A 12,606-nucleotide genomic window follows, 5' to 3' on the forward strand; every position below is an offset into this window, starting at 1 on the left:
ACAGTAGCCTTGCAAAAGAAGAACGGCAGGAGGACCTGGCAGTTACCGTTGCACAAGAATTAGGATGCACAGTTCCAGGTACAAAAGTAGCTGCAAAATCTGTGAAGCCTGGAGTGGAACATGGACCTGAAAGGTGTAAACGTGAATGAGAGGCTCAGGCATAACAAGAGACTCCACAACAGCCTGTTTGGAAACAATGACTAGAAAAACTCACTGCAGTGAAAACACCAACCGACTGCTCCTTTTATTTATTAACACAATTTTTCCAAACAAAATAAACATGACTTTCTAGAAATATATTTGCTGTCATACAACAGTAGGTAAAAAAAATAGATATTTTAATTGCAAAATCTCACAGTGTAATTAGATGCTAACGTGCTGTCCAGCACGCTCAAAGTATGCACAATTATGCCAAAAAATGGTAATTTCATAGCTTCCTGTTGGCTCTGATGCACAGTGAGGAAATAAATTGTGATAAACAGTTTCCTTGGTAACTTTCTCAGCTGGAAACCAGTGACTTAAATTATAGATAAAATGACACAAGTAAAGTGCAGTAGTAGATCTCAGCATAACTGTCTTAAAAAACTTCCATGCAGGCAAAAGGATCAGTAGAAGTTTAGATGTAATACCATGGTTTGGTATCCAACCAACTAATTTACGCGTGATTAATAGTAATAGTTTTAGACCTTTTTACTTCCTTATGACTGTGTTGTATTTTGGCTTTTTACAGAGTTTTTTATTAAAAAGCTTGTGTTCTATCAGACACACGTCATCATGGATTGAAGAGGGCTGTATCCTCAGGAGAAAAGAGAATAAGCTTAGTACAAAATGGTAACTCTGGGGAAATTCCACTTCTCTGTAATGAGCCAGATGACCACATGACCTGAAAAGAAATGGGGGAAAAAAAGGCCTAAATTATAAGTGTATTTAGTTAGTATTCAGCCAGCATTTATACATTTGACTCTAATTAGAGGAAAATGCCAACATTTTATCAGCTGCATAAATCACAATTCTGGTCAATTCTGTGAAAGGATCCATTCCTGCCAAACCCTGAAGCAGAGGACTGCACTGAGACACGCTCAGAGATGGTGCAGACACGGGAAGAAGGAAAAGGCTGTAGAGCTTCTTGCAGTACGGATCAGGATCATACTCAACCAGACAACGAAAATGTTCTTTGCCTCTCAGGACTAAATCGAGCCACTGTCCATTCTGCCAGCTTTTGGCAAATGTAGCAGAGAGACAACGGCTGCCTTAACCCATGTTTAGAATTGCCGAGGCTGCCCAGTGCAGACACCCTGGGCTCTCTTCTCCATTCTCTTTCGCACACGCTCTCCCTCAGGTCCCCTGTCCTCCTCCTGACACTACACCATGTGATTGCAACCCATCCGTTTCTTCTCCATTGTCTTTGTGTGCTAAATAGAAAATACCTACCTAGAAGCAAGAGGGAAAAGTGAAGTCCAAGCCAATGGAGTAACATAGAAAAGCACTGGGGCAAACGCTGGCCAAGTCGACAGAAAGTAATTAGTGCTACAGCAGACTTCTGCTTAATTTTTTTGTAGCTTTCATGGTGAAAATGTTAAGGAAAATGATGAGGTGATTTTATTGATTAAGTACCTAATGAAAATAGCAGACTGGACTAGCTGGTACCAAGTGTCAGACTGAACAGACGACACGAGGACGGACTGCAGAGATAGCTCTATAAACAGTAAGTTCAGCAATTCAGGTTGGAAAACTCCCCTTTCTGGGTTAGCCCCAAATTTGTTTTTATTAAAAGCGGTAAGTTTAAAATAGTATAAAATCCCACTGTTTCAATTTTTTAAAAAAAAACCTTTTACATTTGTGGGGATTTGGGTGCTATTCACCATATAAGCTCTATGCACCTTCTAGCTCACTAGGTATTGCCTTGGGATGTGGGGAAGCAGAGTTTAAAATTTCCCCTCTGTCTGATTCAGAGCAGCAGCCTTAAATATTCACTAGAACAAGGACTGGAACCTGTCTGTCCCAATTTATGGGCAAGTGTGCTAATTACTAGAGTATAGAGTCATTTGTTCGCTCCCTCTAGCCCAACAAACATTTACATTTTACCTCAAACTGGAGGAACAGACGGACCCGTCCTGGGGTGCCACACAAGCTGCTCTTCGGGGAGCGGAGTCTTTGTTTAAAGGTTCCCCAAGTCTGGCAGACTGGAAATCCGAAACTGGGTCTCTCTCACTGTAGGTCCCATCCCCTGCCCTACCTCACGTTCCTCCAAAACTGCCAGCGACTTCTTACAAAAACTAAATTAAATCAGACATCTCGGCAGTGTCAGAGCAAATTAGCTGACTTCACAACCCAACACGTTTGCTAAATTTGAGCTTCATTGAGAAATGTTGTTGGTTTAATCAAATCTGCATTTTTTGGCTAATACGAATTAAGACATTTTGCTACATCCTAGTCCTAACCCTGACATTCAGCAATTACAGCTGCTATGGCAGCTTAGGAGTCAAATCTCAGTCTTCACTGGGGAGAGGCAGGGGAGTGATATTGTTTATTCCAAGGCAAACACACAATCACATCCACGCTGTAGAGCACCTATTTGATCAACTGGAGTTATACTTTTCAGAAGAGTACTTACACACACACATTTTTGCCCCATTTTATGCTATTTTTGTGCCATTTACCCTAGGAACATCTCTGAAGAGCTAAAAAAATACCAAGTGATTTTAAATTTAGATGTGATAAAGGGAAATACATTTTTCTCAACATTTTTCACACACCTCATCACATATCACCTAAAGACTTCTATACCACATCAATTTAGAATCCAGTTTAAAATGGACACGTTTAAATTAAAAGAAAATGTAAAAGCATTTTACCAACCATTTGACCAATCTCAGCTTTGCTGATCTGAAATCATACCTTAAGTCCTGGGATTAAAGCACTTCAGTAGTCCCAGTTAGACCACACTGATTTTTAGAGAAAGAATTTAAGTTTGTATGTATAATAGAACTAAAACCAAACACTTGCATAGGATAAAACCTCATATCTAAGGGAGCAGATGATGTTTTCCAAAGTTAAGTAAGTGTCAGATGTATAATTAATTACTTGCATTGCAAATGATACAATGGGAAATTTAACCAGTAAGAATTTAAATTCAAATCTTGTTTCATGAAAGCTATGACAGTTTGTCATTAACATTTTAATATATTACATATGAAAATGTAGGCTTAAAAACAGACTTTGCATGAAAGATTATTCGCACAAACATACATCGAAATATCCACTCATTCAGTGTGTACATAAGATTTACGCAAACTTGTGGTAAAAGGATTATTACCTCTCCTCCCTTCAAAAAAAACCTTCTTATTCATACAAAAGAATGAGTCCACACAACCAAAGCTCTTGTAATAGAACACTGTGTTTACCTTATTCCAACCCATTTCTGTCACAGTGGATATGTGAAAGGTAATGTGAAAAGGAAAATAAAGATAAGCAAATAAATCCACTGAAAGACAGAAAAGACTGCATACATGTAAAAGCCAGTGATTTTCAAGGGGAATATTTAATGTTTAAAAATCAGGAATGTATCTCTAAGTTTTTGTAGGGGTTGTTGCTCTCTCAAGCATGCCATTTAGAAGTACATACCAGATAAAGATTTAAGATGTTATTCAATGTGCTAATGAAATCTCATTTCACATTAATGTACCTTGACCTCCTTTCCAAAAAAACCACACACTCTACTTGCACACACGAGAAATTCAGGAGAATCCAATCCATCTGCAAAGTTCATCTTTTCCACTGGTACCCACCGGTACGTCAATCTTCTGGATGAGGATTCAATGATACAACCAATGGCAGAACTGAAATCTGGCACGTGATCCAGAAGCCCTAAACTACCTGGGGAATTTATGAGAAACACTATTTTTGATATTTTTGATTCCTTGGTGTAAAACCTGCCGAATTCCTACAACCCCTCAGCAGGAGTTTTGCTCTCTGTCTCTGGCAGTGGTTCTCTGCCAGCACCCACCAAAGAGCAAATCCACCAATTTTTGCAGATTTTGGCACAAAAGGAGAAGATATTAAAGAGCGAGAAGTTCAACACAAACCAGGCAGATACGGAAATATCTCTATAACTTTGTACACGGCTGGATTAGCTGGGCTATCATTCTCCTTGCTAATTAGGTCCTTTAAAGAAAATAATTTTACTAACAAATAGCATGACTGTTTTGATATACTCTTAATTGAAAAAAAAATGCCTTTCACTTGTGAAGTCAGGATTTGGGAGCAGTTCTCTAGTAAAGACAAACATTAAACTTCTTTAATAACATAAAATATTTTCTTTTTCCATATTTCTTCTTTTACTTTTCCAGTAGAAGAAATTTATTTTTACTTTTCTGCTTGCAAAAAATACAACTTGATTGCTGATATACTTTGACGAAATAGCGATAGAGTCCTTTTCACTCATAATTATTTTTTTGAACACATTCTAGAGGCATTAATTGCCTGCTTATTTTAACTCCAATTGCTAATTTTAACTTTAATTTTGACTAAGGCCACCACAAAAGGACAGTGATTTAAAAATTAATTTCCTATGCTTTTTGGAGGGCCAGGGGAGAGAGGAATGGAACCGTTTTCCCATTCCCAGGAGAGCTGTCGTGCAACTTTTTTCCAAAACACTATAAAGAAGGAAGTGAAGTGAATATTTGTATCTAGCTGCTACTCTTACCATGTGACTGTAGTTGTTGATTTTGTCTCATCTCCTCTTTGATCATTCTTCTATTACAGTTTGTCTGCTCCCAATCCAAGACTAACGATTCTGCACACGCCCCTTTCTATGAATTTTAACTATCTCTGAATACAAAGCTGTGCACACCCCTCATAGTTGTTATTTGTAGAAATCTATATATGGCACTTTACTTTCAGGAGAACTTTCCAAAACGTATTTAACAAAAATTTGAACACTTACCTCTCGCGACATAGTTCAACTGTACACAGCCAATAGTCAGGGTTCATGGCTGCAAGTACACCACGTTTTTCTTGCAAAATTCCCTTCAGGCTATGCCCGTGAAAACAACTCCCATCTGTGTTTTCTTCAGACCAACTTAACTGAAAACTTGAAGGATTTGGCTTTTCAGCAGGTTGCACTGAACCAGACAGCTTGCGAAACTGATTTTGTAAGTTCACAACCATTTCTGTACAAAGAGATAAAAAAAACCAAGGCAAAAGTATTAAGTATTACAATACTATTGAGAGGTGAATAATACAGGAAGAAAATAGGGTGGTTTTGCCTTTTTTTTCCTTTTCTTTTTTCTTTAAACCTCTGCAAGGAATATTGAGGAAGCTTGAAGGTCTGTATGTTCTCTCCCCCATTCGATATAACATTTAACTCTGTCACATGCTTTAGTGAAATATTTTGAAAGATAATTCAAAATGTGACATCTTTCAGACGTAAGTATTCCCCAAGTAAAGCACGTAAAATCCATTTGATACTGCTGGTATTTTTATTCTGATAGAAAACACAGGCCAGGATGCCTTTCGCTATATTTACCTGGTTGTATGCTATCACTAGGACTGGCAAAGATTTTTTGAGTAGTTACCTGTGTATCAGAATTAAGGAAGCCTGGTTTCATACACATATGGATTTAAGGTTAAACTCTTCACAGTGCAAATTTAAACTGGGGAAAAAAACAAAACAAAATAAAACAACAAACCCCCACTGCTAGTGAAAGAGTTACTGAGGCTGAGAGGGGACAGAAGGTCTGATCATAGATCAGCACACACTGTATGACTGGCGAAGCCTTCTTTCCTTAGAATAAAATCAGGTTAAAACCCACTGTTGTTGGAGCTTTGACTTCTTTTTATGACCTGTAACCAAATAAACTCACTCATAAACTGGAAAAAAAAAGCAGAAAAGACATCCTAAAGTAATCCAAGGACTGGGAAGCTTCTCTTTCAAGAGGACACTAAAATCTCACATCAAAAGCAAAGGCTGAGAAAGGTTTCTGAAAACCTGTATCTGGCATCTAAGTGTTCTAGAGCACTCTGCTCTCTACTATTTTAAATTTGTTTTAAGATGAATCTTGCCCAGTTGCAATGGCACCATGTGACATTCCTGCTTGCAACAGCCAGTGGTAAAGCTCCGTAACCTAAGGGGTCCTCTTCTCGCTCAAAGAGAAGCGGAGCCAGAAGAGGAATCTAGAGTGCCACAGAAATGGTGAACAATAAATCATTATTCACTTTGTCTTATAAATGCATGAACTAAAGGGCATCTGAGCAAATGATCAGCTTGAAATAAATAAACCCAAATGTGTTTTTCCACAGAACTTGACTTGACCGTAGGATCACTCCTACCAAATTTTGAAGAGTAAGAACATTCATAGTATCATAGAATCACAGAATGATAGAATCGTTCCAGTTGGAAGAGACCCTCAGGATCATTGAGTCCAACCATAACCTAATTCTAGCACTAAACCATGTCCCTAAGAACCCCGTCTAAATGCCTTTTAAACCCCTCCAGGGATGGTGACTCCACCACTGCCCTGGGCAGCCTGTTCCAATGCCTGACAACCCTTTCAAAAAACCCCAGCTGGATTGTTGAAAGAGAAATCCAACATGAGTTATTCAAACCAAATAGGACTATACGACCTGTCTAGAAGTCACTGAACCAGTCAGTTCCAGAAAGTGAAAGAGTATATAAAGGGGAAAATATCACTTGCCACTCTGAATGTCTCCAAATATCTGCTGCTTACTAGATACTATCAAATGTAGAATGAAGAACTTCAGATCTAATTTGTTTGAATAAAATTCTGGTTTTCTGTATTTCCACAGACAAGTGGGGGTTTTGTTGTTTTGTTTGTTTGCTTTTATGTCAATATAAAACCCAGCAATTTCTCATAAGTATTTCTGGAGCTACTAAAACAAAGGAGGTGTACCTGCATTCTGAGCACGTACAGCTGGCTATTCAAGTTCAGACAAGCCTTCCTCACTTTCTACAGAAGACTGTGGGAGGGAGTGGGAGAGAAGAGGGACACGCAAGGTCTAGCAGAGGACATCCTGGGATATCCGTACCAAAGGACACGAGGAAGGAAAGGAGAAAAGGGACAGGAAAGCTATGGAACAGCAACAACAATTCACAAAGATCACAGTTATGGAAAGTCAGCTGACAAACCAGTGAAGATGAGGACAGAGCACTCAACCTGAGACGAGGTTCAGCAGGTCATTAGGAAGACTGGCAAAGGCAGTTTCAGTTAAGCATGAGGAAAATGTCTGTTTGAAGAATTCCAGCCATGGGTTGCAAAATAGTACTACATTAATTGTAACCACAGATGAAAGAGGGAAGAGAAAGTATTTTAAGATGTAAATGTTATCACGGTCAGAGCTGCAGATTCTCTATGATGGGAAAAGTTGGTGCAGACTTCTGCATTGCTGAGAAGAGGCAAAGTTTACTCACGTCTTCTCTTAAGAACTTTAGATTTCTTGTCGGCTGAATAAAACAGTGGTTTTTCACATCTCCACTGATACCTACCAGCAAGAGACATAAGAACTGTTAGAAAAAAGAAAGTTGGAGCAAACAAGTAAAAGAATAGTAATTTCTTACAAATACTGCTAGTATGGTACTCAGTTAATTTTCAGTGGTATAAGTTCCTTGTCACAGAAAATGATCATTTAATTAATATGCTAGATAAACGTTATGATGTAAATCGAAAATTAAGATAGGGATTTAAACTGTTCACCCAAGCTTGCTGGATGGAAATGTGCGGCAAATTCCTAACCTTTGTAATTTCTGTAGGGTCAGGATTTAATGTAAAACTGTCTACCTTAAAAAAGAAAAGTACTTAAAAACCTCTTACTTGGCTCTTTCTTCATCCAATTTCTTTTGCTCCGCATCCAATGAACATTTTATAACCTTGTACCACTTTTTGAACTCAAAATATGGACGACCTGAATAAAACATTCACATTTTAGGCTGCGAAGAAATTGAAGAGACATGTAACACACAGAAGGTGGTCTCCATGCAGTTAGACCCTGCGTCTTCCACCTGTATGCAAACCTATCCTGAATTCTATGTGCTTTAAGAAGACATACTTGATCTCACCATTCTGTAAGAAAGAGGAATGCAGAAATGCAGTGAAAGAACAGCATGTCATAAGAAGTGCAAAGCAGCTCCTTAGCTGAGAATAGATTTCATAGGTTTAGCACAATACAAACCTTTTCCCTCCTTGCTGAAAGTTAAGGCAAGAAACTACCCTCTCTCTACCGAGTGAACTAGATCTCCACAACGTGAAGTGCCCTTCAGCTGTTTGCAAGTTGACTTCAAGGGATTAGTGAAACTATACATCAAGCTTAGGTTTAAACAAATAAGATCTAAACAAGCTGAGATGTAAGATTTCAAACAGTTTCATCAACTCCCCACTGTCTGTCCTACTATCCATGAAACGTCACAGGGCAGGAAGGATGAACTAGACAATCGTATTCACTTTGCATCAGCCTCCCATGTTTTTGAGCACAGGAACTTCACTCATTGATATGTGAACAAATATTTACCAGCACATGCAAAAAACCATTAAGGCATGTGGCATTCTAGCAGCCCATTTATCATCAACACTCCTGAGGGGCACAGGATGGAAGCAGACCAACCAGGAACAGTAAGTATAACCATTCCAAACCAAACTACGGTATAGATTTATATATTTAAAATATAATCAACTCCCATTACCCGTGGGTGGATTATCTGCATTGTGAATTAACCAGGCTTTGCATTTCCCCAACACCCCCACTGCAGTGCATGTGGCTGTTTAAACTGTGCTGAAGGGGACTATACTGTTACGATCACAGAATGCTCTGAGTTGGAAGGGACCCACCAAGGATCATCAAGTCCAGCTCCTGTCCCTGCACATGACAACTCCACAGTTCACACCATGTTCTTACAGTCGAGCTTACATACTTTTTGTATTATCTGCATTTTGCTGTTCAAGTTATCCTGACACAAATACAGATGGACTCCAAATGCAACAGACAAATGAAGGGAAGAAAGATCCTTCAGTAGTACTTAAAATTCAAAGGTGTGGGTACAACTTCTTTTATGAACTCCTTAAACCCTGAGGGCTTTATGTAAGTAGTCCCAAACTGCTGGGAGGGCAGTTGAAGGGCATGGGGAGAGGGGCAGAAATTTTTATTAAACATCCTATGAATTATTAAGCCTCTGTCACAAGCAAAACCATTGCCAGAGACACAATGCTACACATAACAACCGTGTACCTGGCCAGTACTGCTCGTCTGATGTTCGTATGGCTGAGCTGACTGGAAAATGCACAGCTCTGTGATACACACGTATATAAATACATCTCAATCACATTTTATTTGAACATAAACAGTACTGTGTTTGTGTGCCGTTCATAGAACATACATGCACAGACATACTAGGTAACTGCAACCAACTGTACAGCTTCCAGTCCGTCTTGAAAAACTGTAGGAGCTGAAATACTATTTTTTTTAATTTAAAGAAAAAAAAAGACTAGGGAAAGGATAGTTAAATTTAAAATGGAGCCAACATAAACTGGATCTTGAAAACTCAGTATTAACCATTATTCATTTCAGCACACTGACTTTGGGAAAACGCCAGAGGCAGTTTTGAGCTCTGGCACTCATCAGCGCTCTAACAGAAATTCTCACATCAGCTCCACTGCGCGGCTGCTGTCACCCCAGCATTGTCAGGACAACATAGCACAGCATATAGATCATGTTGCACCAGCAGATTTTGAAGTAAAAAAATGGGCAAAGAAGGAGCTGTTAATTCTCAAGGGCGGTGAGACTTTTTAATAAGGGAGAAACCCCATTAAGACATCAATGGCTTTGAGCCTCAGCCTGTGAGCAGTTGCACAACTTTTGCTCTTGTCACTATTACATGCTTCAAGTTTTCCAGGTAAACTAAAAGGAAAGAAATAAGATCCAAAATAAGTCTGTGTATCCACTTGAAAATGAGAATTACCAGTTTTAGTTAGCAGCGATGACTGTCTCTAGATCCAGTGGTAATTGTGCTCACACATGGCTAACGCCGATTTTTAATTGACTTAAATTTTAAAAAAGTAACAGAAGGGTCAAAATGCACCCAAAACTGGATGGAAGGCTTAGAAGATAATACATCTGTAATACATCTTTGATCTTATCTCCAACTGTGATCTGGATCAGGCCACGGAACATCTTCCTGAAGATTTATAATCTTTTATTTGGTCTTTCTGCCCTCAAAGAACCACGTTCACACCATTATCTTCTCTATCTTAATTGCTGCTAGCTTTTTCACACTCTCTCAGGATTATTTGGACTAAGAAAACAGATTACATCTGAAATATGTTACACACTAAGGCATTTTATTTAACAAGACTAAACAAGTTTGGATTTTATCATAAATGTGGTCTGATGCCCCTAACAAGTATCTGCTGTTTACGATCAAAGTGTGTTCCCTCTTTACTGCATATCCATTCATCTTCACCTACCGTACATAAAATTCTAAAATAAGAGGCAAACATGCACAAGGAAAAGCAGAAAGGTACCTAGCAAAATGTGTACGAAATTTCCCTATCCGGTACAATAAGAATTATGCAGGTAAACTGAGATGATTTTATATGAACAAGATCTGTTTTCTCTGAATAAAGATTTGCCCTAAAAGAATAAATGACAGAAACAGATTTTGATGATCAATGAAACAAGTCTTTCTAAGCCTGATTACAAAGTTACTGCATTTACAAAATCATAAAGCTGCTTCTACCAGAATATTTATGTACCTTCTTTGTTATTTTTATTTCTTTCTTCAGCAAAGTCTGAAAGTAACCTAAAAAAAAAAGTAAAATTAAGTCTATTTTGTAGATCCAAATACTGCACTTTTCACATGAAGTTCAAATACAAGCAACAAAAATTACACCCTAATTTACTCCAAGGTTCAGATTAAAACTGACGATTTTTAAAAATAAGTAAGTTTGATATCCAAAAGGCTTTCAGGTGTGTGTTTTATGCTACTAAACTTAATCAAAATTCACATACTATAAATTTAATATTACTAAACAAAGAATGATCCAAGAGAATCATTTGCACTATTTGAAATTTGGGCTTTGCTACAGACTTGCCTGCACACTTACCATTCATAGTGATCATCTAATAAAAACAGTAATTTGAGCACAACTATAATAACTGCAGCAGCAAGAACATCATATTTCACTTTTCTTGTTGACTTATTTCCAGGCACAAGAGTTAGGAAATCCGCTTCTCCAATACAGATCTTTTTCACCACTCGACAAGTCCAATCATGCAATTCATCTGATTAATGTAAATAGAAATATAAAAACTAGTATGCTGAGACAAGCCAGAAGTACTTTTACAGTGCAAATATGTTGGTCATTTGAGGAAAACAATACTTACGTCTTTTAGGACCATGAGACAGAAATTTTTTTCAGGCTGAAAAGTATTGGGTATTTTAAAAAATACTAGGCAACCTTCACTGCGCTTACATGGAAAACAGGTGCAACTTATTATATATTCACATGAAAAAAACTGGTATTACCCTGTGAAGTCTAATCGCACCTGCTAGCACGGGTTATGCCAAAAAGATCCAACTACAGCTCCAAGAGCAGCAGTGTGGTATCTGCATAGTCGCTTACTACTCTGCACTTATTTTTCATAGATACAAATCCCCCAAATTTCTCACCTTTCCAGTTCAGCAAGAAGTACAGGAGCTGATTACATCACCGTTGGATTCCACAAAGGTTAGCAATGTATGACTAAGTACAACCTTAATCCAGCTGTACCTTTATACTCGCTTGCTGCTTACAAAGAGTTCAGTAGGAACTACTTTTTAATCCTTTCGTACAGAACAGTAAAAGCTGAACAAAATCTAGAAACCAGATTTTCTTATAAATACTGTCAGTATATTTTCTTTTCTTTCAGATAATTAAAATGGCCTTTTCATTAGTATTTAGTGTCCTAAGAAACACTGCCAATTGAATGCTTTTTTTAGGAGTTGTTAGACAACAACAATAGTCCTTTTTCAATTTGTACAAAAAATGTTTCTACATGATAAATAGCTTAGTTGTAAGGAAAAAGTAAAGGACAATATATTTGTCTTTTACAGTAATTTTCAAAGAGTACTTAGCTTTTTATTTCTCTGTAATAAATCTGCAAATGCCAGATTTCTAGCTTTTTCTTTGATTCAATTGATACTTTAAAATCTGAAAAATAATGTGATCCTCTACAGGATCACAACTCGAGTGTAAATCTACAAAATCTGAATTTTTGCTCTGGAACTTTAGCCCTGAATCTGTTGGTTACCTTCTCTTCATTCAACTGTGAGTAAACAGAAAAGCCATGTAGCTTTTTTCATTGTAACTAGTTGCAAAATAACACAATAAAACTCCCCAAACTATAAATTGTTGGAATGCTTTGGAGAAAAAAAAAATAATTTCCAGGCTATTTGTCTGTATAACTCATCTTCAGTGACAGTGGTATTTGATAAGTAGTATGGTAGCCCAACAAACAGTCCACATACTAGGACTTACTGGTCTTTCTTTGGCAATTCAATACTCAAGACTTAATTTAAGGATAAACAAAAATATTCAATATTTATGCAATATGTTATTT

The 12,606-nt window shown here is 37.7% G+C and overlaps 1 protein-coding gene across 1 annotated transcript in view; it reads right to left on the reverse strand.

The window, feature by feature from the left end:
* Nucleotides 1-243: 243 nt before the first annotated feature.
* The window catches only part of TAF1B (TATA-box binding protein associated factor, RNA polymerase I subunit B), a 50,275-nt gene continuing 37,912 nt past the window's right edge, over nt 244-12,606 (reverse strand). Inside the window, 6 exon segments of the mRNA XM_065631577.1 lie at nt 244-883; nt 4,946-5,171; nt 7,430-7,500; nt 7,830-7,920; nt 10,761-10,807; nt 11,112-11,289. Coding sequence (XP_065487649.1) covers nt 691-883; nt 4,946-5,171; nt 7,430-7,500; nt 7,830-7,920; nt 10,761-10,807; nt 11,112-11,289 — 806 coding nt within the window. The 3' untranslated portion in view covers nt 244-690.

The sequence above is a fragment of the Caloenas nicobarica genome, chromosome 3 (assembly GCF_036013445.1).
Source record: "Caloenas nicobarica isolate bCalNic1 chromosome 3, bCalNic1.hap1, whole genome shotgun sequence".
Classification (NCBI taxonomy): domain Eukaryota; kingdom Metazoa; phylum Chordata; class Aves; order Columbiformes; family Columbidae; genus Caloenas; species Caloenas nicobarica.